The sequence below is a fragment of the Zonotrichia albicollis genome, chromosome 2 (assembly GCF_047830755.1).
Source record: "Zonotrichia albicollis isolate bZonAlb1 chromosome 2, bZonAlb1.hap1, whole genome shotgun sequence".
In the NCBI taxonomy this organism is placed as follows: domain Eukaryota; kingdom Metazoa; phylum Chordata; class Aves; order Passeriformes; family Passerellidae; genus Zonotrichia; species Zonotrichia albicollis.
In genome coordinates this window covers 102417730-102445212 of record NC_133820.1, presented here as the reverse complement: position 1 = coordinate 102445212, position 27483 = coordinate 102417730, and the positions used below count along the sequence as shown (strand labels likewise).

Genomic DNA, 27483 nt, shown 5'->3' with positions numbered 1-27483 from the left:
TACAAAGTTGAAATACCAACACTGTTCTTCTGTGCTTTGACTGTTTGAAGCAGAAATCTAATACCCACAGGACGAAACCTGCTAATTTTTGGGCACTGCAAGAGTCTTTCTTTCCCAGTTTCTGTCACATTTCAAATGTTTACAGGATCATACAGTTTGAAGTAGGATTTTCACATGTGTGAAAAATGTGTGTTTTTCCACATTCATGTTAAATTCTTAAGGCCTGTATAACCTCAGAAAATGGTCTTTTCAAATCCTTTTCCATCTTGAGAGCCATTCTATCGTCATTCCTCTACTCTGCATGAGAGGTTTCCGCATCTTGCTTGCAGTTCTAGTTCTTCCATCTCATTACCCACATTTCCTGCATTAGTCCACAAACAACTTCATTGTTTCCTTTTGACCTCACAGAATTTCCTAAGTCAATTGAATATAGCCAACCTGATCAATTCTTTCATTCACAGAAATACTTTTTTCCCCCCGTGCTCTCCACTGTTTTATTCTGTAGCATAATAGCCTTATATCTGACTATATCCTCATTTCCATTGACTTTACCTTTTATTTATGAACACCATTTGTTCACATAGACCATGTCTCTCTCAGTCACAACATGTGATCACATCCTGCAACCAAGATGGATGTTTTTCTTCATCTGTATTTCTAGTCTTGGTTGCTGAAGGTCAGTGCTCCAGACAGTCAGGTACAAACTCACCCCTGGGAAGTATGCTCTTTCTGGTAAAGCTTCCTGAAGGTTAAAAGCCCCAAAATCCCAATGTAGAGCTTCCTAGGCTGGGTTTTGCTGTGCTTTTGGCCAAAGCTGGCATGCATGTGGCATTTTACCTACCATGTAATGCGATGAAACCTTCAATTATGTTTCTATTGCAACCTTCAGTGAAACCTTACTTAAGGATTTTTCTTTTTTTTTGAATCTGTAGAATTATGGACTTGCTTTTTTTGTAGGTTACAAGCTACAGCATATCAGGGGTCTTGTGTTAAAGCATGCTTCAGTGTTTCAAAGATGCAGGTGGGAATTAAACTACTGATTGCAAAAGAGACCAGAGCGTTACAGCCTCAGGGAAATGTCTGCACTGCTCAACACTCTTTGAAAACCTCAGACTGTGCTTGTTCCATAAGGGAACACCTCAGTGCTCTGCAAAACAAACCAGTGTGCTTTATTTTCCACATCCATGAGTGGACAGTACTGTTAATGTATTTTTTCAAAGCATTTGGGGGGATAAATATTCTGCATATTTGGCATGTGGCATTATTTGGCAATGCCATTAGCATTTGGAAAGCCATGCATTTGCATCTTTCCTGTGATGATCAAACTCTTAATAGGCCTATAAAAGCACATATTTAATTTTCAATCCACTAATTTTTGTATTTCTAAATAATGATATTTATAACATATTCAATGCCCAGGATGACTGCATGTCCCTCTACAAAGGGAAAAGCTATAAGACCCATTCTCCAGTGGGTTCATCCAGAAGTGGATCACAGCTGCAGTCCCTGGGTGCAAGAGTTCCTGACTCATAGTGCATTTTGTGCTCCTTACCAAGCTCACAGCCCCTGTCCCAGTGTGGCACCCCCAAATAAAAGATCCTTAGCAAAGATTCTGCAGGAGGGAATCCCACTGGATGTAGATTATCCTGGAGCTCAGGAGCTTCTCTTCTTTGTGACTGTGAGAACAAGGGGGACATTACTGAAATGAGAGCTCTATTTCCAACACTGAAGCCAGGTATGGGGGTAGGGCTGTAGCCATTGTGACCATGCTGGTGGCCAGGGTGTGGGCCAGATCTCATTTTGCCAGGACCACCTCATCTCTGTGGGGCTGTGCTTGTGAGACAGAACCTCGGGTGATGCTGAGTGATAATAAAATAAATGTCTTTATTTTTAATAGATGGACAAAGCAGACCCAAAACCAGACAGTGTTTTCTTGAAATGCATGGACGCTATTGAATACAATACAAATGAAGTTAAAACATAGATATCTATATTATGCTTCCTATCTGCTTTGTTAAGTATAGTCTTAATATAGCATTTCTGACACAGACAAAAATATACTTTTTTTTTTTAACTACATCCACAAATACTGCCCTGATTAGTAGCAGACTTACAATAACTTACTAACTGCACATGGAACTTGACCAATACACTTGGGCAGAAGGAAAATGAATAACAGTTTTTTCCTATGACACTTCTATTTGAACTCCTAAACTCTTGTACTATATGAAAATAAAACACTAAATCTGACTTTATTTGATCCACTTAATGTTTACATTCAGTTCAGGTTCACAAAAGTATGGTTTGTTTATAATACGTATACCATCCCATTTGGACAAGTAGAGAAGAAATAACTTTTTTGACATGTCAGCTATGTTATCAACGTTGATTTTATGAATACATCTCATGCAAAGGAGGAAAAAAACCCCCTGTCAAATAAATGTTATTCACAAAGGTGAAGAATATGAAAGTAAAATGTATGATTGTATAATGAATATTTTACCTTAAAATTGTAGGCTCAGAAACAATAACCTCAGTGTCTGAAAATGAGCTGTTTGCTTCACTGATTATAAATCTAATTTACTGTACAGTACTACTGTCCACAAATTGCAAAAGGGGAGAAAAACTTGTAATTCCTCTGAAAATAAAATTTGCTTAAAGAATCACATCCTGTTGGCACTTTGCTTGTGGAAGTAACCTAGTTTTCTTTTGTTTGTTTGTTTGTTTTGGTTTTTTGTTTTTTGCTCTTTTTTTCCCCCCACAGCTATCAATCACAGATATGGCCTTTGGTTATATGAACAGCTCTGTACAAATTAAATGGTAGGACAGGTGAGCTAAGGCAATAAAACCTGTAAACAGACTTTGCATGGGGCTGTTTGGTTGGGCTTTTGTAATCCATCTAAGCAGGAATACTGCATAAAATAGTATCAATTAAAAAAATTTCTATAGGACAGAAAGTGCAAAATATTCTGATAATGTTTAAAGTGTCTGGTTTGAAATTTTTGGGCTAACACTTATATTTTTCACCTACCTTTTTTTGAGCATTTTAAAGCCATTTACATTTTTATGGCAACAATGGAATACAAAAGAAAAATAATTTTATTTTTCAATCAAAATTTCTTAAATTATTCCAGCTCAATCCCCTTCTCTTTTCTTTTTTTCCCTTCCCATAACTGGGCATTTTGAAATAAATAATATTGAAATGTTGCTGTATTCAAAGCATCTGGTCACTATGCAGCATCTTGCAGTGAAATTCTAGCAATTTCTGGACAAAAATGAGGTAAGAGAAAAGTTTTTAGGAAGGCCTACAGGTCACTGTAAAATGGGATCCTCTAACTTAATTTGGAACAGCAGCATAAGGCATTGGCTATGTAAGCAGGTAAAACTGTGACTTGGTATTTTCCCATAAGAAGGGATTCAGACTAGTGGATTTGGGCTGAAAATGAAGAATAATTCAGCAGTGCCTCTGTTCTTCCCCTCTTTCCTCTACAAAGTCTATTTCCTTATCTCCCTTCTGTGCTTCATGGGGGAATTAAGACTGCTGGGCTCATGTTTGGTTTGTGATACTCAGCACCCTGAATTTCATGGGTGGTCTATTAACTCATCTCACAGGAGTTTTTAATTTCTTTGCTATACTGGCTCTTCTGAGTTTTTACTGCATATGCTGGTTTTGATTCCCTCCACCCAGAGCACACTTCATATTGGTAAGCACAGTAGTACTGCAGGTCACAGTGCATATTCAGAAATGAGCTGCAATGTTATTTTTAAATGCAGTGTAAGGAGAAAAAAAAATCAACATCTCTGAAATGAATTTTCTCTACATATTAAATATATATGTATGCTGTTAAGACTCCACAAAAGGAGCAAAACATATCTAAGGATTCAAAGCTTGTGAAAGCTTATGTCAACACTGAATGCACAAGTTGATGGCTTCTTCCTTTAGCAGCAAAAGACCTATTCTTACATCTCCTATCCTCCCTTATAACTCCTCGTGCTGTGAGTGTTAAAAAAAGAAATTTCACTGGTGACCAGCAACAGGAGGATATCTGGATTTCAACCGAACATTTTGCGTCATACACAGATTTTAAAAAGAATTATTGGAGCATAACCCTTAATTGTAGAGAAATGTAGCTACTGGAGCTCGCGCTGAGAAAGGCACATACCAATGGGGACAGACACAATCATCCTGGCCCTGGGCAAGTGGAGACAGCACTGCATGTTCCTGCTGGCCTGGGCAGTCAGCAGAGCCCTCATCTCCCCACTTTGCTGCTTCTGGCCAGCTTTGCCATTCGTGAGCCACGTTTTGTCTGCACCTGGCCAGTGCTGCTGCTCTGCAGGCTCACTGGGAGCGCAGGGATCAAAGGAGGAGTCCAGCACTTAGTGGAGGACACCACTGTGCCTCTCTCTGTGTTTGTGGGTTCAGCATTCCTTTCAGTTCCTCTCCAAGCTGCTTTCAGAGGCAAACACTTAGAGATGTGGAAAGCTGTACAGCAAGCCTGGTTTTTTGAGAAATTTTTGAGGAGATGTTATTTTCTATGCAAAATTTGGATTTTTCAGAGTAATTCCAGCATGACCAAGCCAAAAGATTTTTCAGCATCTTTAAGAATAGCTTTTTTTAGTAAGTGAAAATTGAGAATTTTCTGCAAGGAAACCCCTCTCATTTCTGTTTCAAAGCTTCTTGATTCTCTTTACTTTTCAATATTTATTCCATTGGTGAAGTTGCTCAGTGTCGAACTGCTTTGCTTGTGTTCATTTTGATGATAAGTCAAGATAAGTCTTCTTCAACCAACACTGAAAAATTCTATTTAGTTTGAGTTTTTCTATAGGAGCCATTTTTCACAAGCCGAATTTCAATTCCAGTTATTGCTCTAAGAATTTTGGGGCAGTCACTAACCAAAGAAAAAGAAAGAGAACACCCAGATTAACATATTTTGCTTAAGGTTGCCTTATATCAGCTATAACATAATTTTAAACTGGTGATTTAATTTTAACTTTTAAAAATTAATATATCATGTTTAGCACTCCTAAAAGGAATTTATTACTATTTGTGCATTTTGCTGTCTCATACAAATAATAAATTACTAGATTGTATTATTTAAATTTCTTTATGAGGAAAAAAATTACCAGGCCAAAACCCCAGGGAATTTATCTATCTGTCTTTGCTCAAGCAACTAGCTCTTTAGTAATAAATCACTTATAGCTGTGGCAATATATTTTCACTTAATGCCAATAAAATGCTGAGTGATAATATTTCAGACTTACTGTATTATAAACTCTTCATATGATATCCTAGCTAAGAACTGTTGCACATTTTCTTCTACATATATTTTAAATTTTAAATATTTTTTAATGGTACAGTATATATCTCTGGATGGAAGGAATGGGATTGAACGTATACTTTAGTAAACACTCTGTGATCTAATCCAACATATTAGATAACAGCAGAAAAGAGTTCCTCCCATGAGATGCTCCTGCTCCTAGAAACAACTTAAAGAATGTGCAGCGGCATTTTATTCCCAATTCTTGCTTTCCTTCTGATAAAATACTTCTTTGTAGAATATCCTGCTTCTCATTGTTTTGCCTGTGGCTATGAGATTTTTTAATTATCTTCAGTGTTGGACAGTTCTGGGCTTGAATCAACGTAGTTGAAGGCTTCCTTGTTGGTGAAAGTTGAGCTCAAAGTTAGACTGTGTCGTGGATTCACAGGTGCAAGTTCATTTAATACAATATTGTCACTTTTTACAAGAGTTGCTTTGTCCATGTGTTCTCTACTGTATCTGGCAACAACAGCATCAAGAAAGTCCAGCTTTGGTGGCAAAGTCCCACTTTCAAATAAGTATTTGGCTAAGTAGGAGACTATGACATTAGTAAAGAAGGAGGTGAGCATAGCAAGTGTTTTAAATGGGAATCGCTGGATATAGAGGTTGTTATCATCTTGATACCAGCCAGGGTAGAAGATCAAGGGCTGAAGGTAGAGGTATGGCTCTCCTCCCGTTATTCTGAGGACAAGGCCAAACAGGTATCCTGCAATGGCACCGTAGGTGTTGGTTCCTTTGATAAATAACACACACAGGAGCTGGGGGAATATGATGATATAGATGAGGTCAGAGCTGAGGTACCAGAGGCCGTACACCGATGAAGCCAGCAGTGCCATCGCTGTTGCTGATGCTCCAAACAGAAGAACAGTGATTCTGATGACCCACACAATTTCCCTGTCTGAAGCCTGCAAAAAAAGGGCAGTGTTAGGTGGTTTTTTCATGGCTATACATATATCTATATATGCCTACACTTACACACAGTCAATATAAAATACTGAATTGTAAAAGAAAGCTTTGCATGATTAATTCAATAATAATTACAAACTAATAACTCTAGCTCAATCTTAAGCTCAGAGAAAAAACCCTAGGGGTTATGGTTGCCATTGCCAAAGCCATTACTCTTTGGACATAACAAAAAGCTTGACGATGAGTCAAAGAGAAAAAACAGCAATGTAAAAAATAACTTTTAAATAGAATCACAACTAGAAAAAAATTGTTAGCATCAGAATTTCTTCTTCTCTGTTTCCTAAGAAAAACTCCAACTCATTAGACTATTGCCAAATGATTTCCCAATAAATGAAAGATTAGAAAAATGCCTCATTTTGTGAAAAATCTAAGCGGAACTTACACTTGTGGCAACACTTATTAGCTGTTTGGATAAATTGCATATCCATGAGAACTCTTGACAGCTGCCCTCCCCAAGCCAGCTTTTTCACTTTTGTCATCAGTAACAACCATAATTATTTTTATGCTTTTCAGTTGGTTCAACATACTGTTAGCAATTAAATTCTTTTTCTAGTTACAGGCAGGAACACGAAAGAGATGTTTCATTATGAAATTATAGTGTGTGTATCACCTAGGGAAGGTCTCACCTAAAATTTTCTCTAAAAGTAAAAACGAAAACATTGTCTCACATTTTGCCGAAAGGCAAGCTGGTAAATGTTCCGAGCAAACATAGAACTTGCTGATAAAATTGAGGAGTCAGCTGAGGACATCACAGCAGCAGACACAGCACCCAGGCCAAAGAACGAGATGTAGACTGGACAAAGGTACTGCAGCACGATTGGTAAAATCATATCTGCTTCTTTTTTGCTCTTGGGGTCAGGGACACCATATTCAGTCTGGTTCCAAGCTGCAATATGGACACCAGTATGTTATCAGTGACATTAGCAGCCACAGCATCTCTTCATGCGTAGCAAGCTATTCATATTACCACATTTTCATGCATGTTCAAGAACAAACTCTTACTAGGCCCAGACCGATGGCATTTTAGAGAGGCAGTGTCACACCACAGCACCTCTTCATGTCTAGCAAGCTATTCATATTACCACATTTTCATGCATGTTCAAGAACAAACTCTTACTAGGCCCAGACTGATGGCATTTTAGAGAGGCAGTGTCACACCAGTTTCTGTTAGGCAGATTTAATTCTGCTCAGCATTTTTCCTTGTCTCTAAAATAAACTTTAAATTGCTCATAAATGTAGTTTTATTCAATAAAATAAGTCTGAGATACATGTGGTTTTTTTGTGATGTGTTTAACTACTCTTTTAGATTACAAACAGGATTCAAAGCAATGTAAACATTTCTAAAAGAATATTTTTAGCAGTTTAGCTACACAGTCATTATGATGGGGATCACTTTCACTATGACAAGCAAAACCTTGGCAAGTATATATTTGTCAAGGTAAGAAATTTCTGTTAAATCAAAGAATGATTTAGTTTGGAAAACACGTTGAGTTGAACCATTAGCCCAGCACTGCCAAGCCCATCAATAAACCACATCCCCAAGAGCCACGTCTACACCTATTTTAAATAGCTCCAAGGATGAAGAATCCACCACTTCCCTGAGCAGCCTGGTCCAGTGCTTGACAAACCTTTTGGTGAACACCTTTTCCCCAATATCCATTGTAAACCTCCCCTGCTGCAACCTGAGGAAATTTCCTCTCGTCCTGTTGCTTGTTATGTGGGAGATGCACCTTTCTACAACCCCCTTTCAGGTAGTTGTAGAGAGCAAAATGTCTTTCCTCATTCTCTTTTTCTCCAGGCTAAATAACCACAGCTCCCTCAGCCATTCCCCATTATTACTGTACTAACCAAATAAAAGTACCAGAATCTAACACAAACATTGAATAAAAGTATTGTGTCTGTAGATATCTAGAATCTACAAAATTATTTAATTTCATCCACTGTGGTAGAAGCAATTTCCTTTGGGAGAAATACTCTATAGCATTATTTTTCTGTGTAGTCTTCTGTTGAAGCAGTCATGAGTTGAAAAATGATGCCACCTGGTTATCTATATGTCACCTATATCCAGCACAAGATTTATTTTCACACACTTGTTGCACTATTCATTTTACATTTATTGTACTACTGATTTTGAATCATTTACCTGTAGATGCTCCAATTGCTCCAATCAGCACTGCAGGAATAGCCATCACAAGACAGCCAAAAGCAGCCAGGAATGACAGAACTTGAGCGTATGTGGCAGAAGACGAGGAAAGAACTCTCTGGAAATACGCTTGCCATGGAATTCCTCCTAATGTCTGCAAACACAACAGAATGCTGTGACTGGGAGATAGCTGAATTGTTTTGCTATCATCATGCAGAGAACATGCACAAGGGTCACTTGAATGCCGAAAGCCATATTGCTACTGTTTAATTTATTTACTGAATGTCAGCCAGCCAGTAAGAACTGCAACTTTCATTCTCACAAGCAATGTCAAAGCTGTGTAAGTCCACTCAAATCCCATTCTTTTTAGACAAGTTGTTTTTTATACAATTAGCATCAACACTTTGCACTTTCATAGTCTCTGTAGTCCCCAGGTCTTTTGACTTGATAAAACTTCATGGAAAGAAATATTTTCATCCTGCTCCACTAAAATTAGATTAGACTCTGACATGATATCAGAGCAAGATTTTATCTTCCTTTGTGAATGTGTCTAGTCATTTAAAGAAGGTGAGACAATTCTGTATACACTGAATTCAGGAATCTGAAAAATTATTCTCCCACTGCCTTAAGCAAATAAAATACCAATAAAAGTTGGTAGAAGACATAGGCAAAAAAGGGAAAAGATTTGATTTATGGTGAAAACCCTTCTCTTTTATTTGGATATGTAACTGAAGATCCTGATTAGACTTAAAATGATTTCTGCAAAATATGACACAAAAGAGCATTACCCAAGGTTGAAAACTCAAGTGCTAACAATTCAGGATTTGAATAGTCTCCACTAAGTAACTACGTGTCTGTCTCAAACACCATGGAAAAAAAGCCAAACACATTTTATAACCGAGTTCTATACACTAAATGAGGCAGGAGGCATTTGGACCAGAAAGTGTGTATACACGTGTTTCATATAGCTTCATGCACACATAGGGACTAAATTAATGTTTCACTGACAAGTCTGGTTTTGACTTGCTATTTATGACTGTTTTTCTTTGCCACCTTGATAATAATGTTCCTTTATCAAAGCTTTCCAAGAATGTGTAACTTTCTTGAGCTATAATGAAACAGACAAGATGAAAAGAAAAAAAAAAGTGTGTCATAATTTGGCAATATTAGAACTTTCATTTGGTCAACAGCAGAAATGAAACCTTCAGGCTTACAGGAGAGAATACAGCTACTTGAGCTAATGTCATACTTTAGGTCTCTGAGAGAATGCTGAATAAAATAACATGTTTTGATAGACAAATTATAAAAAGATTTTTGGCTGTGAGGATTTGAAAAAAAGCCAGAAAATGTAATCCCAAAATAAAACATCATAATAAAACCAGTGTAAATTTGCATAGGGACACTGAGAATGGAAAATGTTAGCATGTGTTTCTAGATCCTCTAATGGAAAGTACTTAATAACCACTGATCCCATGTGTAATATAGGTATTAAATAATGAAAGACCATGGTTCATTCTGGCATGTGTGCATGTATGAATTTATCCATCCTGCCATCCATCTCTGCACAGCTTTTTCTTTCCCTATACCAAAGGCATATTTAATCATTTGTATAATGTATTTATTGCCTTCTGCAATATATGAATTCCTCTGCCAACAATTACATCAGTTAAGCATTAGCTGCACACTTTTATTTAATTTTAACATGTCAGCTCTTTCAGCCTGATGTTATTTAAATTGCATTCCTGGCAATAATGTCACTGAAATCATTCAAATGTGCAGAAATATCAAGCAGGAGTCAAGAGGGTAAAAGTTTTCAGCTTGATAGAAACTCTTAACTAGACTCCATCATTTTCAGCTGTCACAGTAACATGGTGTGAGTGCTTAAATGCTTTACTCCTTCATACAAATCACCACTTACCAGTAAAAAGAAATTGTCCAACCATGTGTAGATGTCAAGGGAGTTGATAGATCCAAGCCAAGGTGCTTGGTACACGTGGTGCACAGCCGTGAGCCCAATGTCTGTTACTGCAGGATGGGACATGGCAAAGGGGACACTGATCCACTGGAACCAAAGAGAAACAATGTGCTCAGGTCTAAAGAAGATATTCTAAATCTGTGAAATTTAAATATTTACACTCATCTAGTTTTCTTATTCTTGCTTGTTTGAATATGATTGAATACCAAATTATCAAGATGATTTGCAAAATGTCAGATTATGTGCAGGTGGAACATTTCTGAAATCCAGAGGGCTTGGTAGTGGATAGCTCACTTGTGTCATTGAGAGTGTGAGCAAAGAGTTAATAAATGGAAACTGAAAAAGCAGAGGAAAATACACATTTATACAACTTTGTTCTATTTTACCTAACCTCCTCATACATTGTTTACGCTCTTTCCTGGACCACCAGCCATTAGAGGAAGGAGCAGCAAAGCTCTGTGACAGTGGGAGTAAAAGCTGCTCCTGAGTCTGGAGGAGAAGCTGGGATAACTGAATCATCTGTGCTCTCCTCTGCTGTGACATCTACTGTGAGAGGGTCCCGTGTGTTCTACACCTGCCTCCCTAGAGCATGGCCATTTAGATACTGACTCTTCAGCCTCACTGATGACACTCTTGAGTACATTGGTTCTTCAGCACTACATTACTGATGTTTATTTCAAATGGAAAATTACATAAAGAGCCCAACCTGAATTAAACAAAACACTAAAAAGCTATAGATCTAATAATTTAGAAAACTTCTGTACAACCTTCATTTTCTTCCCACACTCCCATCAGGTTCACACTAATTTTTATGTTATTCCTGTAGGATCAGGCTCTCTAGTGGTTCATGAGTGGATCACGCTGGAAAAAAAATTCTGTACTTTGATTTATCTCCAGTTTTGGGAATTTCTGTAATGCATGCCATCTGTAGAAACTTAATGTCTCACAAATATTAACATTTATGTTAAGGAAAGAGTATTTTCCCCACTGTTCAGATGAAGAAAAAAGATATGAGGTAAGAAAGTCTGTAATAACTTTTCATTTGAGGTGGCCAGCTGGAACTTGGATTTGCTTTTTCAGGCTATTTAGCGCCATTTCCATTAAATCACTTAAAGGCTATAGTCCTCACAGCAAGATGCCACACAGTAAGCACACACAGAGAGCTGGTTAGTGAGCACCTGTGTAAGCAATGGCTAAAGCAATTTTCCTAGAGCTGCACAAGAACTCTGTTGAAAGCAGAGAAAGAACACCAGGCCTCCAAGGTTTCCTTTGATTCCTTCATCTTGAGCCACTCCATTTATTTTAGCATATCACAGTTCTCTGCACACCTTTGACTGTCTGTTACTGCCACTGGCAAAAAAAGCCAGCAGCTTTTTTGATTTCACCCTTGTGATCAGTGTCACACTGATGTTTTTCAATATGGGCCTTAAAGAACAGAATAAAATAAAAGGCTACCCACTAGCATATCATTGATAGCTGATGAGGGACATTCATTTCCACACTAAAACAGACAAGACATCTGGTGCGACTTCCTATATTATGGTCTCCAAGGGTGGTGGAGGGAAATGAGGGAAAAACCAGGAAGGTTAACTAAGTTAACAGGAGGTTAACTAAGCTTTGTAGGTGACAACCACAGAAAAGAGAAACAGTAGAGTATCAATTCTGCAGGTCCAGTGACAGAATTTTTCTACCAACAGCTTCGTATGTCTGATGGCTCCTGCCATTGTTGCAGACTGACAGGGAAGGAATCAGCACCAGTTCTATTCTGAGTTAGATGTATACTCAAGAGGAAAATTGCAAGAGTGGTTGGACTGCCAGATTGGCTGGAAAATAGCCAAAGAATCAGGCCTCTTGGACAGCACTATTTCCCAAGTACAGGCTGTACATTGATGCAAATGCAGACCTTTAAAGTCAGCACTCTGTGAGTCTGGCCGGTTAGCAATGCTGTGCCTGGTACACCCCAGGACACACTTGGCCCTTCTAGCTGCTTAGGACAAATCCTTAACAAAACAGGGCAAAAAAAGCCAAACTTACCAGTCCCAGGAAGATGCAGAAGAGCTGAACTACATCAGTGTAGGCCACAGAATAAACTCCACCCACAAGTGTGTACAAAGTGGCAATCAGGGCAGAAATAATGACTGAAATATTGACATTAATGTCAATGATCACACTTATAGTTGCACCTAAGGGGAAAAGCAAAGCACTGTGTGTTAGTGTGTGTATCACAGAATGTCTGATGAGAACCCCACCTTTGTCAAGTTGCATATATCGGTTCTGGACTGACAGTAACAGCATTAATAATTACCCTGTATATTCTGCACACCCTTTCTGCACCTTTAAAGGGAATAGGAAAGAGATGCTCCTATTGGTCTGAGTTTAGCATCTGTCATTTTGCAAGTTCTTAGGAAATGGAGAAGTGTCCCAGCACTTCCTTATGTTGCTCAAGGTCTGTAAGGAGTACACTCTCTTGCTCTGTCTGTGAAATCCAGCTATGCCCACCCCTGATTGCCACAGTCTCCAGAAGGATACTGAGAATGTTCCTGCAATGCTACCAGCCAGCTGCCACAGCACTTGCAGGATGCATCCCCTGAGGTCCAATGAATCTGTGTCTGTCCAGTGTATTTTAAAGTTTCCTCACTTGGTTCTTTTCCAACAAGTCTTCCTTGCACTGGACCTTCCCAAGCTTCTCAGGGTCCTGGGATTCCTAAAAACTGATCTTGCCAGCAAAAAATTAAGCAGAAAAAGCACTGAATACATCAGTGTTTTCCACGTCTTTTACCACCGGGTGCCCCATCCCATTCAACAGCGGTTCATATTTTCCCTTTTGTTAGGATGAACTGCTCTTGAGCATGGAGGTGGTGATCCCTGAATATCAACCAGTTCTGCTGCACTCCAGGACAGTCTCCCATGGGATTCTTCCCAGCAGAATGCTGGAGAGGCCCAGCTCTACTCTTCTAAAGTCTGTGGTTGCAGTTGTGATATTTGCCTTGTTCTCCCCTCTCAGGACCATGAGCTCCCCCCTCTCATGAATATTGCTGCCAAATCTGCCTTTGACCTTTATACCCCTGACTTGTTCTTCCTTGTGTCTAAGTAACAGGTTCAACAGAGCACCACCTCCCTACAACAGCTCCCTGACCATTTGTGTCAAGAAGTTGCTGCCAGTGCACTCAAGAAACCTCCTGAACAGCTTGTGTCCTCCTGCCTGGCCCCTCCAGCAGCTATCAGAATGGTTATACATTTCCCTTTGATGTATCAGCTATTTAAAAACCATTGTAATGTTTTAAGATCATGTTTAAGAATTTCCTCTCCTCCTAATTAGGATGATTTCAATGAAACATCTTGCAAGTACTTTTAGTGCTTGCAGTTATTGTAGATGGATATTCTGGAGCACATATTTGGAAGAGTTTTGGCCTTAGAATACAACATGATGTGTTGTGTGATATGTGTTGTGATATATAAGAACTTCTGGGAGCTGACAGATGTGGCTTTTGCCGCACAATGAGCCTTCAAAGTTCATGTGCTTAAGAATGACAAGCTCAGACCTCTTCCACAGCTTAATGATCAGTGTTTCCCATCTATAACCCTGCCAAGGAAGGAGTATTGCTGAAGAGCAAGTAGCGAAGAATACTGGGATTAAACATTCATCAGTGAGGATAGGTGTGAAAAAGGAACTAGATTACTCACAGAATAGTTAAAATTAAAATTTTCATTGACCTTTATAATCATTGACAGTCTTTAACTGTTGGCTGTTATATAAATCTAGAAAGGTATTCACATCACTTGTGTTGAAATAAAAGAGAATGGCTTGTCCTTAATCAAAAATATTGCAAATACTCTGGGTGTTCTTCAAGTTATTCAACTCCTATCACCTCAGCATGCAGTTTTTTCTTAGTCTTTTAAGGATTTTGTGATGAAATGGTGGTAAACAAGCTCCCCATTGCTTTGCAGTTCATCAGAGCGCAGTTGGAGAGTACCTTCAAAGTTTATTTTTGTTTAAAATAGCTTATGCTAGACGGCATTACCACATGCATGTGCATTATTAGTATGATTAGTTGGTAAAAGTCAATTACTGGTGCTTCAACTCAAGGGCTTTCTCTATTCTTAAAGGGATTGCTAAATGCAGGCCTGAAATATAATTAAAAACCCTGGAAGCTGATTTTTTCAGGACTGGATGAGTAGTTGAGTGATTTTCTATTGAGTCATAGTTTCACTAATTCTCCAAATCCTTTCTTGAGTATTTTCTTCATTTTGTCAAGAAGAAAACCATTTAGAATTGAAGAATTCTTCAAATTATTGATTAGCATCTGGTTTATTTCTATTATTTGTGTTATGGAATGGTCTGTATAAGGAGATCTCCTATATTCAAAGGATTATTTTGTTAAGATGCATTGGAAATGCTGTTACATATCATTAAGGGAAATTTTGACTGGCTTCTCTCATCCCAGAGATGTAAAAGAAAAGCTGGGTCAGATTTGACACAAAAGGGGCCCTTGCAATCACTTATGTCACCCTCACTATGAACAGAAATTTGCTCCTAAATCCTTTCATGCTCTTTGAAGAGGGACAACTTAAAGGTATGTGAAAATGAATAGATACTTTGCATGTCTTTCCCTTATCAAAATAATTAAAGGGGCAGCATTACTGGATTTATTTGCTAGTTAGCATGGGTCTGAGAAATGTCACAGTCTGAATCACTTGCCTTAAATAGTTACCATTTGGAGCCAGAATTTTAATGCATTTCTGATATTCTCGATAATTTCTACCTGTAATAAACTAATACTTATACTGCTTATTCCTTACCTAAGGCAGAGAAGATGGCAGCAGCCCAAAACATTTCTCCCATTAAAGCTGGAATAAACAGCAGCCCTCCCATCCTTTTTCCATAAAGCTGCTGAAAGGGGTCCAACATTGTCACATAGCCTTTGGATCGCATGGGTTTTGCAAAAAAAAGGCCACCTACAAAGAAAAAGCCACATAAGACACCAGTTGCAGTTCAGAAATGCATTACCATTAAGGGATAAAAGACTCATTGTCAGTTAAGGGTACAAAAATGTCATCAATAGTATTTGTTTATTTGTTTGTTTGTAAGTAAAAAGTACAGTGAAAATATCCTCTGGAAACTCACGTATGTACACAGAATTACTGAAACACACTCCATTAGTATCTATATTCTGATGATTTAAAAAAAGGCTTTTTCTTATTTTTTCTGGCTCAGTTTATGTAATCTCCCATTATGGATGCTGTCAGCGTTTTGTCTAATTTTGGATTAGCCTAAGAGAATGGCTTTTCTACCTAATCCTGTTGATTCTTAGACTGGAATCCAGCATGAATTTTCACATACTACTACTCTAAAAATGAAACAGGCTGAGACTCCTGAATCAGAAATGGAATTTCACATGTGGTTTAGTGCACACACAGCAAATCTGATTATTTCAGGATAATTCAGATTTATTATGCATGTTTGAAACAACTTTACTACACCTGCAGGATGTGTCAGAAGTCTTCTGAGTTCTGCCGGTGTCAGATTCTATTAATATTTCTCATACAGTTATTTCACTTATGTATGTTCAGGAATTTTGATATATCATTATTCTGCTCTGCCTGGCTGGTATATGGGCTGCATATGCACATAAATGTGCAAAGGCCTCCATTCCTCAAATTCTTTCTGTCTTGGGGAAAAACCAGGACATAGGAAAGCTGAAAGAGCTTTTATAAGGAAACCTGTGTAGTTGAGATCTGCACATGACTATAACCAAGTCACCACAGTAAAACTGCTGTATAAGGTATAATTACGAACTGGAAACCCTGTCAGTTCCCAGTAAAATATACTGTATGGCATTTGGCAACTCTTAATTAGGTTCCTCATGACAAGATATGTCATTTACTCATCATATTGTGCAGAAGGTTTTCCAAATTCCTATGTATTGCCTTTTATAACTCATATTTCTTCATTTCATCAAGTTCTCTGAACAGAAGGTACTGGGTCATTCACTGTCATCCCAATTTATAGTGCTTATGTGAATGTTGTGTTTAAGCAGGTAGATGCAGAAACCCTTCAGCTTTTTTTTTTTTTTTTGTGATTCTTGGTTTGGTAATGGATCCTTTTCCTAGTCTACTTGTTATGCCATCATTGCAAAAGACAATTAAAGAAGAAAAAACAGGATCTATTAGTATGTTCAAACACCTGTCAGAGGAAATAGGAGGTATTCAAACTTTTAAAACTAAAGTACTTGAAAAACTAAGGAAAATAAATTGTATGGAGAACAAACAGGGAGATTAAATTAATCTTAAATACCTCCTGTCTGAAGCAGAAATACTTTTCCCAGCCTTGTATTTATAATTTTGATTATGTGTTTTTTTAAAGGATAAAGAATTTCCCTCCTCAAGCTTTCAAGTACAGATCATGCCTAGAGAAATTCTTTCTCTGTGTTCTGCAGAGAGATATGTGGTTATACATACAGACTGCTTTTCTCTATAGTGGCCATTATAATTTTCAGGAAAACAAGTCTGGGCATCTCTAAACAGCTGAAAAGAAGCAGAGAGGCTAACTCTTCTGGACTATTGTTAATTTGTGTCAATTCTGCAGAGGCTGAGTGTTACCACATTTCTCCTCACAGAGAAAAGCAAGGCACAATTCTTCCCAAGAATATTTCTGGGTTTCACATTCTCTGAACCTCAGAGAAAGAAAAAACAATTCTTATCTCATATATTGCTCCTGTGTTTGTTCACAAATGGAATGCATCATGGAAGAGTGTTTACCTGAAGGGAACTGATAATTGGATTCTGGTGTGTTTTGATTCACTGGCCAATTGGATCCAGGTGTGTGTGTGTCAGGACTGTGGGCTGACAGTCACGAGATTCCGTGCAGTGCAGTGCAGTTGAGTGCTTGGCAGATTCAGTTTAGATGTAATGTAATATAGATGTATTATAGTATAGAACAATATAGTATAATAAAGTAAGTAATTAGCCCTCTGATAAGATGGACTCCTCCTCCTCATTCCTCCTTCATTGGGGGCAAAAATATCTACTGTAGCTGAGGGCCAGGAGGATGCTTGTGACTCCAATCCCAACAGCCAGCTAATGACACCGATGGATCACGACCCTCGTGACCTCCTAATGGCACCAACTCATCTCCAGGCAGACATCCACAGCCCCTGCTTTCCTTACAGCACACAGAGCTGCTCTCAGGGGTGACAAGAGCCGGAGCTGGCCTGCACGTGCCAGAGAGCATCATCTGCAGCGGGGGACGTTTCTGCCTGGGAAGTCAGGATAACTAGGACAGGTCATTGGAAAACATTTTTAAGGGGAAAAAAGAAAGAGGGAGACAAACAAGTTGTATAGGAAGAAATAAAATGTGAAAGAGGATCTGGATAAGCATCCAAAGGAAACAAAGGGACAGATTAGGTAGGAGGACCCTGAGAATAGACTCAGAATAGACTGAGAAGTCAAGTTATATTAGGAAAGTGAGTACATCAGTCACGTTAAGGAAATATGAAAAACACAGGATCTTTTTTTTCTGAAACAACATCCTTTTTAAACAGTTGCATCATTATTTCAGCATTAGAATTTATAATGCTGTTTGTATTTTACACTCTGTCCCTGCATATATCAGGATTTTGCATTAGCATTCTGACATGTGATTTAGAGTTTTGTACACTTAAGAGACTGCATGTTTCAGTTTTAAGAAAATAGTTTCTAGTCTGAGGAAATATGTTCTACATACTTCCTACACAAAATCAGAAAGGTTACCTAGATTCTTGGTGGACATCTATAAAGTATAAGCACTTTCCTAACCCAAAAGGATAGTTGTCTAATTTCAAGATTTATAGGTGTACTGACACCTGGGCACCTGGGTCATGTTCCAGAGCATATAGGCAATTAATGAAAACTTGAATATATAAAACTTGGTATTGCAATTTAAACACATTGCTTCCCCCCTCTACTGCCCCCAAAGAATATGGTTGTAATAATCAACTAGGTCTTGGCAAGCAATTTGGGACACTTGAGATATCAAACTATTTACACTTGTTTTTTGTCTTGTTTTATTTTGTTTCAACAGCCAAATGTACCAGAAGAAGGGATCCAGTTTACCTCAGCAACCTTTTATGGGACCATAGTTTTTTATTTTAAAGAATGAATCTGACATCAGAACTCTTTAAAATGAGGGTCTATTAGTTTTAGTATTTGCTTACCTAAAACCAGGCTAAGGGAATATCCAATAGGAGCCTGAGCCCAAGCTAGACCATAGTCTGGGACATACACAGCTTCTGCTGTCCCATTGATGTAACCTCCTCCAACCCATGTGGCTGAAAAGGAAGAGATGGAAAAGTCTTTAATGTCCACAAAGAAAGAAAAGATCACACACTGTATAGTAAAATCATCACTATGTAGGATATGGCTATTTTTTATTATATCAACAATACAAGTGCCAGGCATGCATCCTTTCATTAAAGGCAGCCCTAATTTGAATTTACAGCCTAAGCATATGAAAAAAGAAGTCAAAAGGACTGAGGCAATCATCGTCTAAGTCTCTATATAGTCAGTGATGATGTGAGGGCTGAGTCCCCCACTATTTATTTACTATTACGATTTTGTTTGTGTTAGTACAAATGAAGGAGACGTATAAGAGGGAGTCTAAAGTAGGACATGTAAATTAGGCAAAGTTTGATGAACACAGTATTTACCAGGACCTTAATAAAAAAGCGCCTTTTAAACCTTGTTAAATTTTTGTTGTTTCATGAAGCATACTAATAAACTTGGAGTTCTCAAAATATTTCTATACAGAGTTGTGGTGCTTTTTTTGTCACCATAAAAGTTCTAAACTCTAAACTTTAATTCATTTATTTTATTTTTCCTTGAGCCATAGTCAATAAAGGATATGTGCTATCTCCAATATTTCTGATTTTATCTCTCTCTCCAAAAAGCAGTATTTTTAATATTCCGACCTCTGACACTTAATGAGTTTATTCTCTGCCTTTAAGGGAAGTTTCTACATTTGAGAATTTGGGATCAACAGTATATATGAGAGAAAAACTCCAACACATAAATGTGTTGTGATTACATCTGCAAAAATATTTCATAACAAATCAAGTAATAAAGTTCATCTCTTCCTGTTTGCAGATTCCATGCAAAAAAAATTTTTTTATCTCTGATGTATAATGAGCAAATTTTAGAAATCCAAGTCTGCAGTTTCAACAGGACCAGACAGTCCTAGACTTTTGTAATGATGTTTTGGTTTGTGTCAGAACGCTTTACTTTTTCATGTAAGAATGGTTAGGGTTTCTGTGTAAAAAGTCACAATAGTTGGAAATGTATTTTTCTTAAACATTCCTCAGAATTTTCCCATCATCCACCATTGTGCAGGCAAACTTGATTTTGTGTTTAAGACAAACAATTGGAAAGAAAAACAAATTAAGAAAATTTAATAAAATTCTTTAAGAAATTTTATTAAGAGCTAAATAACTACTCTTTTCTGCTTGGCTGTGATATCTCTTAAGTACTACTAGAGGTTATTTTGCTGAATTTCACTATGGCTTTAGAATCAAAGATCTCCAGCAGCCAGAGAATTACAATTGTCCCCCTTTCAGCAATTTGAAGCACAGGAATGAAACATTCTGTTGTTGGAAATGGTATAATGGACTTTCATGAGGGTGTGCACGCAGAGAGAGGCTGCAAAAAAAGAAGTGACCCAAGGAGACGTGTTACGAGCAGAATTTTGGTTATCAAAACTATTGTGTACTACAGAGATAAGGGGTGAGTGATGACCACATGGGGCTAAATGGGGAAGATGGGTTAAGGCTGATTCTTAACAAGAAGAGCAAGGATACATAATCTACATAAAAAGTTGTCAAACATTTGGGATTTTGTGACTCTTTACAGTGTGAATTTAGATAGAGGGGAATATGATACTTTGTTTATCGGATTTCTAGAATTATGGAATTGTTTGGATTGAAAGGGACCGTAAAAATCTTCTATTTCTAATCCCTCTGTGATGGGCAGGGATGGCACCTGCTAGACGAGGTTGCTCAAAGCTCTGTCAAACTCATACTTAAACAATTCCAGGGATGGGCAACCACATCATCTCTGGGCAACCTGTTCCAGTGCATCACCATCCTCACAGTAAAGAATTTCTTCCTAATATATAATCTAAATCTACCCTTCAATTCCCTACTTCTGCATCTCATCCTTTCAGTACATGCCCTGATCCTCATCTTTTCTATAAGTTCCCTTTAGGTACTGTAAGGCTGCTATCAGATCTGCACAGATCTTTTTCCTCTCCAGGCTAAACAACCCCAACTCTCCCAGCCTGTCCCAGAGATCAGTGTTGGGCCCAGTCCTGTTTAATATCTTTACTGATTATCTGGATGAGGGCACTAAATCTATGATTAGCAAATTTGCAGATCACACAAAGTTGCGTCAGAGTGTTGATCTGCAGTAGTGTAAGATATGGACAGGCTGGAGAGATTGGCTGAGGCCAACTGCTTGAGGTTCAACAAGACCAAGTGCTCAGTCTTAGGCTTTGGTTACAACAACCCCAGGCAGTGCTATGGGCTAGGGACAGTGTCTGGAAAATAGTCCAGCAGAAAAGGACCTGGGGATGCTGATCAACAGCAGATGAACATGAGAAAATGTGTGCCCAGGTGGCCAAGAAGGCCAGTGGCAGCCTGGCCTGCATCTGCAATAGTGCAGCCAGCAGGAGCAGGAAGGACATTATCCCCTTGTACTTGGCACATCTAGTGCTGTGCCCAGTTCTGGGCCCCTCACTTTAAAAAGGAATTGATGCTGCACTGTGTCCAGCAAAGGGTGACAGGGCTTGTGAATGGTCTAGAAAAGATGTCTGATGAGGAACAACTGAGGCAGCTGGGTATGTTTAGTCTTGAGAAGAGTAGGACCTCATCACTTTCTACAACTGCCTGGTAGGAGGATGTAGTGATGTAGGGCCCGTCTCTTCTACCATGCCTGCAGTAAAAGCACAAGAGAAAACAGTCTTAAACTGAGGCAGGTGAGATTCAGATTAGATGTTAGAAAAACAGTTTTGACCGTCAGGATGGTCAGGCATTGGAATATCTTTCCTGGGGAGGTGGTGGAGTTACTGTCCCTGGCGGTGTTATGGGGGGTCTGGATCTGGCATTGAGTGATGTGGTTTAGGGGCTACAGTGGTAATGCTGGCTTGACAGCTGGACTTGATGGTCTCGAAGGTCTCTTCTAATCCTGATGATTCCACAATTCTGTGATTCTAAATTTTTCTTAACAGGGCTGCTCTTAATCCACTCATCACCCATCCTGCATCCATGTTTGGGTTTGCCCAGATCCAGGTGGAGGATCTTGCACTTGGCCTCTTTCACTGAGCCAGGTACCTTTGTATGAGATCCCTTCCCTCTAGAGTATCAACCACAGCACTCATCTTAGTGTCATCTGCAACCTTGCTTGAGAGTGCCCTCAATCCCCTTGTCCATGGCCCTGACAAAGCCGCTGAATAGCACTGGTCCCAATATGGACCCCATGCTCTATGGAAAAATCCCTGACTACCTGGGATGTGTGTCGCTTATTGTGTCTCAAGCAGCATAATCTTGTGGAATAAGCACCTGTATCCAATATCAAAAAGTAAATATTTACAAAGGGAAGCTTATTCGTCTCTTTCCCCAGAAAATGCCTAAGCATGAATTCTACATAAATTATATACTTGGTTACAGGTGGGAATATCCCACACTCAGGGGCAGATGTCCAATATTGCTGCAGCTGTGGTGAATGGGGCTTCCAGCTCCAGCACTGATTTGCCAACAGTTGCTACAGAGATGTCAGATATTCCCCGAGGGGCACTTGGTGCCATGCCTAGCTCCCTTATTTTCTTCTGGAGGAGATCAAATCAATTCCCTTCTGTGTGATGTTGTAGGGGTCATTACCCTCCACTGTCTGCCCAGCAGACAGATATTGCTGTGTAAGGTGGCATGAAGGATTTAGCCCTTATTTTTAATTTTATTTCTTGATTTCTGGATTGGAGTTTGAAAAATTGCTCCTAATCAATTTTTCTGCGCACATGACTGTTCTGGAACACCTGGCAAGGACCACAGAGCTCTAGGAAGGTGTTATATGTCTTTTTCTGAGGGGATGAATGGATAGTCAGCACGTACACTGACACAGGTAAATACATTAGAATTATAAAGGGATAAGATAGGATGGGATTTCAACCTTAGATATTAATTTTCTGATCCTCATTTGGTAAGCCACAATTTAAAGTTAGTTTAATACCATTATTTTTGGTGAAATTCTTTTTGTTTTTACCTAAATCAGCCAAAAGGAATACAATATTTAATAATCTATGGAAGCATTCATGTGGTAATCTACTTTAATCTTCTCTTTGCCTGCCGTCTGAAGAACAAAAAATGCAGCAAATATCAACATCCATTTAAAACATGCACTGTAAAAAAGGATCAAACAAATACTGAGGGTAAGGAGTGCAATTTTTCTTGTAGTTCCTGTGAGACACACAGAAGTTGATCTCTGAGTTCTCGATATATAGTGATATATACTAGAAAACCGAATTTTTGGCATTTCTTCAGAAGAATTCCTTGTCTGAGCACTCAAATTATTTAATAAACTCATCAAGTTATGTAAAATGAAAATTCTGATCCAAAGATTAGAATAAAATAGAATTGTGTAATATTCTTTTTTCATGTAGAAGGGTTATGTAGGTCTATCCAACTAAAATGCAAAAATTACATCAATAGATTATTACCTTTTGGGTCATGTTTGTGAGCATTTAGTTATGTAATCTCAACTATTTCCTTTGAGGTTTAAACTCAGTCACTAAAATCAAATTAGATTAAATTTTGTTGTAGATACCACGTCTTAAAAAAAACATTCACAAAAATAAGGAATGGTAGTATTTAATGCAACATTTTATCTATAATTATGTAAAAATTATACACAGATTAAATGCATCTACTGTGGTACAATGTTATTTCATTTTAATAGAAGCTGCTGTGATCCATCCACAATTCAACCTTTTCACTCCTTCTGTTTTCTTATTTGCAGACACACTCAACCTTCAACAGGCTTTGTGTTCAGCATTTCAGTAGCTGGTTGATACAGCTTTTTCTCCTTCAGGATCACAGCATATATCCAAAAATATCCACAGCTGTTATTCATAGGTAGTGCTTTAAGATTTTTCAATGTTGTTTAGAAAATCAGCTATAATTACTCTGTAATATTGACTTTGGTGCTTATATTCTGAATTTTATTTCAAATTTATAGGCTCAGTGCTGTCGTCCTCTCCACTAAGTAACCCTAGAAACTTCTACCACTTTCATGGCCAATACCTGTGGAACATTGCAGCATTTGTCGCAGGCAAAAAAGAGAGAATAAGGCCTTATCTCATAACCCAAAGTGCTTCATGTACAGAAAACCAATATCCTTTCTGGAAATGTTTAAAATAATTCTTGTTTTCCTGTTGTGGGGTAGGCTTTGCTTTCTAATTTATATTTAGACAATTAAACCTGGAAAACATAAAGATGATGTTGGAATAGTCATGTATTGCGAATAGTCAGGGTTGCGAGGTGCAAAATCAGCACCAACCATTTTTTTAAAAGCAGGTATGCACTTGAAATGTATGTCCCTTTTGTAAAAATTATCAACCTGCAAAAATTATTGTCGATTTTCATCAGCTTACTTTCATAATTATTTTGTTATGACTTTAGAAATCGAGTGCCCCAAACACCCTCACCGAGACAAAGCTCGGACAAACCCCTGGCTCGGCAGATTTGTGCCCAGATCTCGCTTTATGCACCAGCCGTGGTTCACTACAACTGAAAGGTAGGTTAGTTGCCATATCCAGCTTTAATTGCCAGATTGAAGGAAGGCACAGGGGAAAAAGAGTGTCAGCCTTGAGAGTATAAAATCTGTGATAGTTTGAGCTCCCCAAAGGCTTTGGGATCAGTCTGATATTCTGCTGCAAAGATGAGACACTGCGCCATCTCTAGAGCTTGCACAACACAGGATGAACATGTGCAGGTGTGAATTGTGGTGGCTACAGAACATGCCTGAGATACGGGAAATCCCAGTTCAGGTCTCATCTGTGCTTCACGGTTACACAAAATATTCCTGCAAAACAGGATGAAGGAGACCAGAATATGTATCTTCTACATGAAAAGCCATTAGTTGTAGCCACTTCTGTGGGAAATGCTTTTTTATCTTGACTCCCCTGGTTTAATGTTTATTGTTTTGTGGCAACCAATATTTCTGCAAAATATTCTGTTTTCAGTGCCCTTGAAAACATTTCATTCAGCAGAAAGCAGTCTAACCAGCTCTCACTATGAGCAGACTCTCGTCATACCTCATGCACCAGTAGCTGATGGATGCATGATATGGTAAATTACAGCATAGTGCAAAAAGTAGAACATCTGACTGCATTCAAACTTTATTAACTTTTACAAACATATTTACTCAATATCTAAACATTCAGTCTTCGAATGAGCAAAATGCCCCTGCAAAAGAATGTGAAGTTATCTCAAATAAAGAATGCAGATTTTTGGCCCAAGTTTTACTTGGCTCTTCCTTATTAGATAATTGTGAAAGCAGAGCAGGGCAAAACAGCAAAACATAAATATAGTCAGATAAATTCAATTTGACAATTGAAAGGGCTTTGCCTGAAGAGGATTTAGATTAAATTAAGAATAAAAAATCCCCACCCATGCCTAAGCACTAATTTGCCTTAATATAATGGTGGGAAAATTCACTCTTCCTATAATGCATTTTTGTTCCAATACCATAATACAAGTTTCAAGATTTTGGACAGTATTGTGAATATCTTATTTACCCAGGCAAGACGGCTGGTTTGACTGGCTCTGGGAGTCAGAAAACACTGTTTACAAAATCAGTGAAGAACTCTTCCTTCACCCAGCCTTTTCTTACTCATACTACTATTGAGAGTAAAGCATTATTTTGTCCAATTGCTGAAAAAGAAGCTAAAAGAATCCACAAAATAAGTTTACTGAAATCTGTACAGTTACAAGTCTGGAGTTATGTCACTTTTCTTTTAGAAAATTGTTGTACACCCTCCCCTTCCCAACAATCTTTTTCCCTATAAACTTTGTTTTACTCAGATTAAACAAACCCAATAACACACAAATATGGATGGTTTTAAAAACTATAACAATTATTTTAAGACTTTTTAATTAATCTATATTAATTCCATACTTTTGTCCCAAACATATCTGATCTACAGATGAATATGGAATGAAAATTTATGTAAACTAGTTAAAATATATTCTTTCTGTAAGATTTACAAATATTTGTTGTTTCTATACAGATGCTACATTTGGCCGTCCATTAAACAATTGGATAAAAAAGTATATCTATTTTCCTCACTTTGCATTACTCAACATGCAGATTGCAATTCATTCAGATGGAAAACTGACAAGTTTTACACTGACTAGGAAACAGTAAGGTGTTTTTTTACATACCTGTCATTGTAAATCCACCAACTAGCAAACCAATATCTCTTCCACCGACGATAATGGCTTCGCTGCGATCTCCTTCGCTGCCGGTGTTCTTGGTTTTCCAAGCAGCCCATATCCCTACTGCCAGGATTGCCAGGTAGAAGACAACTATGGCCACCAGCCCCTCCACATGGAAAGCCATGTTGAAGTCCCAACTGTTTCTTTTATAGCTATTTCATTAAGACCTCTGGAGAGAATGCAATAATAGGTCTGCTTTTAGCATGCCTGCTTTTTAGAATCAGTGTACAAAAACCCTCAGATGGTTTTTAAAGAGACTATTCTGGTGAATTTATGAAATGAGAATTTCAGATGTAACTGAGATTAATGTCACATGCCAATTAAAACGTCAGTGGAGCAACAACCAGTGGTTACAGTCTGAACACAAAAGGGAATGAATGATGTGGCTGAAAGCTAAACTACCCTTAGAAATCAGTTATTGAGCACTGAATTATTTTGGTATCACCAAGTCCTCAATGTCTGGGAACTTTTCAGTCACAGACTAGTTTGGTACAAGAAAAAATCTTGAGCATGCGGACTATTACAAAAATCTCTATTTTGAAGACAAAATTGCTTTAAGTAATACTAGAACTACGTATAAGTAATAGCTACAACAGCAAAACACATCTTTTAAGTGTTTGTATTGGAATGCTGAGTCTGGTCCCCCTTGTAACATCTCCCGTACTTTAAAGTCTGCGATTTCTTTTTTGCAACATTTAATTGTCCAGCATGAAACGCGTGAATCTGTTCTCTCACAATACGGGAAGCAAACGGAAAGCTTACAAGCTGTCGGAAGGCAGAAATGTTGAAGCATACGAACTACAGCGGGGGAAAACAACCGAGCGGCGCGGACAGCGGCAGCCCCGTCCGTACCCAGCCTCTCCCGGAGCCCCCTCCCCACGCCGGCCCCGCCGCTCCGCGCTCGCTCTGGCACCGCCGCGCCGGCGAGCCCCGTCCGCGCTCCTCCCGACGGCTCCGCGGCGGGGCAGCCGCCCGAGCCAGCCCTACCTCCGCGGCTCCGCGGGCTCCGCCGAGCGCCTTGCGCGGCCGCGCCCCCGCCCCGCGCCCACAGCGGCAGCAGCGCCCGCTCGTTCGCCCGCCCGGAGCGCCGTCGGGCCGGGAGAGGAGCCCCGCAGCCCCCGCCCGCCGCCCGCCTGCCCCCGCCGCCCGCCGCCCACCTGCGCTCCGGCGCCGCGCTGCCCCGCAGCCCGCGGGGCACGGCCGCCCATCCCGCGGGGCGGTGTCGGGGCCGAGCCGCCGGGGCTTTGTCCCCGCCCGGGGCTCTCCCGCTGGAAGGAGCGAAGGAAGGAAGGATGGGCTCTTGCCCCGCGGTGCCGACGGTGCGCCGAGTGCTGAGGCTGCGCCGGGGGTCTCGTGGATTAAAAAGAGGAAAATCTCTTTATAAAGGAGGAGGGTTCAGTGGGGTGAGAGGGACCGCGTCCGTCAGAGCTGGGGGGAGGAAGGGGGAAAGACGTCAGAGTGATAGGGGACGTTGGGGGAAAGTAAGAATGACTCAAGGGAGACTGATTGTCGTGTCATGGCAGGGAAGAAGGGTTAGGAAGTGAAATTGAGGTGAGAAGACAAAAG

At 39.2% G+C, this 27483-nt stretch overlaps 1 protein-coding gene across 3 annotated transcripts; it reads right to left on the bottom strand.

The window, feature by feature from the left end:
* Positions 1 to 1864: 1864 nt before the first annotated feature.
* On the bottom strand, positions 1865 to 27483 carry SLC5A7 (solute carrier family 5 member 7). 3 transcript variants are annotated; one of them, XM_014267739.3, is made up of 9 exons: positions 27075 to 27483; positions 25864 to 26086; positions 18595 to 18708; positions 15203 to 15358; positions 12437 to 12585; positions 10346 to 10489; positions 8428 to 8581; positions 6953 to 7170; positions 1865 to 6223 (listed from the first exon to the last, which is right to left on the bottom strand). In XM_014267739.3, the coding sequence occupies exons 2-9, from the start codon at positions 26039 to 26041 to the stop codon at positions 5600 to 5602; spliced, it is 1737 nt and encodes a 578-aa protein (XP_014123214.1). In that variant the 5' UTR covers positions 26042 to 26086; positions 27075 to 27483; the 3' UTR covers positions 1865 to 5599. The 3 variants fall into 3 exon arrangements, with proteins under 3 accessions (XP_014123214.1, XP_026649852.1, XP_074391984.1); XM_026794051.2 differs by lacking the exon at positions 27075 to 27483 and adding an exon at positions 26905 to 27010; XM_074535883.1 differs by lacking the exon at positions 27075 to 27483 and adding an exon at positions 26680 to 26788.

Bases quoted from the DNA above. Each gene is read 5' to 3' on its own strand.
- SLC5A7 (XM_014267739.3), bottom strand. From the start codon at position 26,041: ATGGCTTTCCATGTGGAGGGGCTGGTGGCCATAGTTGTCTTCTACCTG. The intron at 12,586-15,202 runs GTAAGGAATAAG...TTTTCCCCTTAG, and splicing joins TGCCATCTTCTCTGCCTTAG to GTGCAACTATAAGTGTGATC. The intron at 7,171-8,427 runs GTAAATGATTCA...TCCATATTGCAG, and splicing joins AGCAATTGGAGCATCTACAG to CTTGGAACCAGACTGAATAT.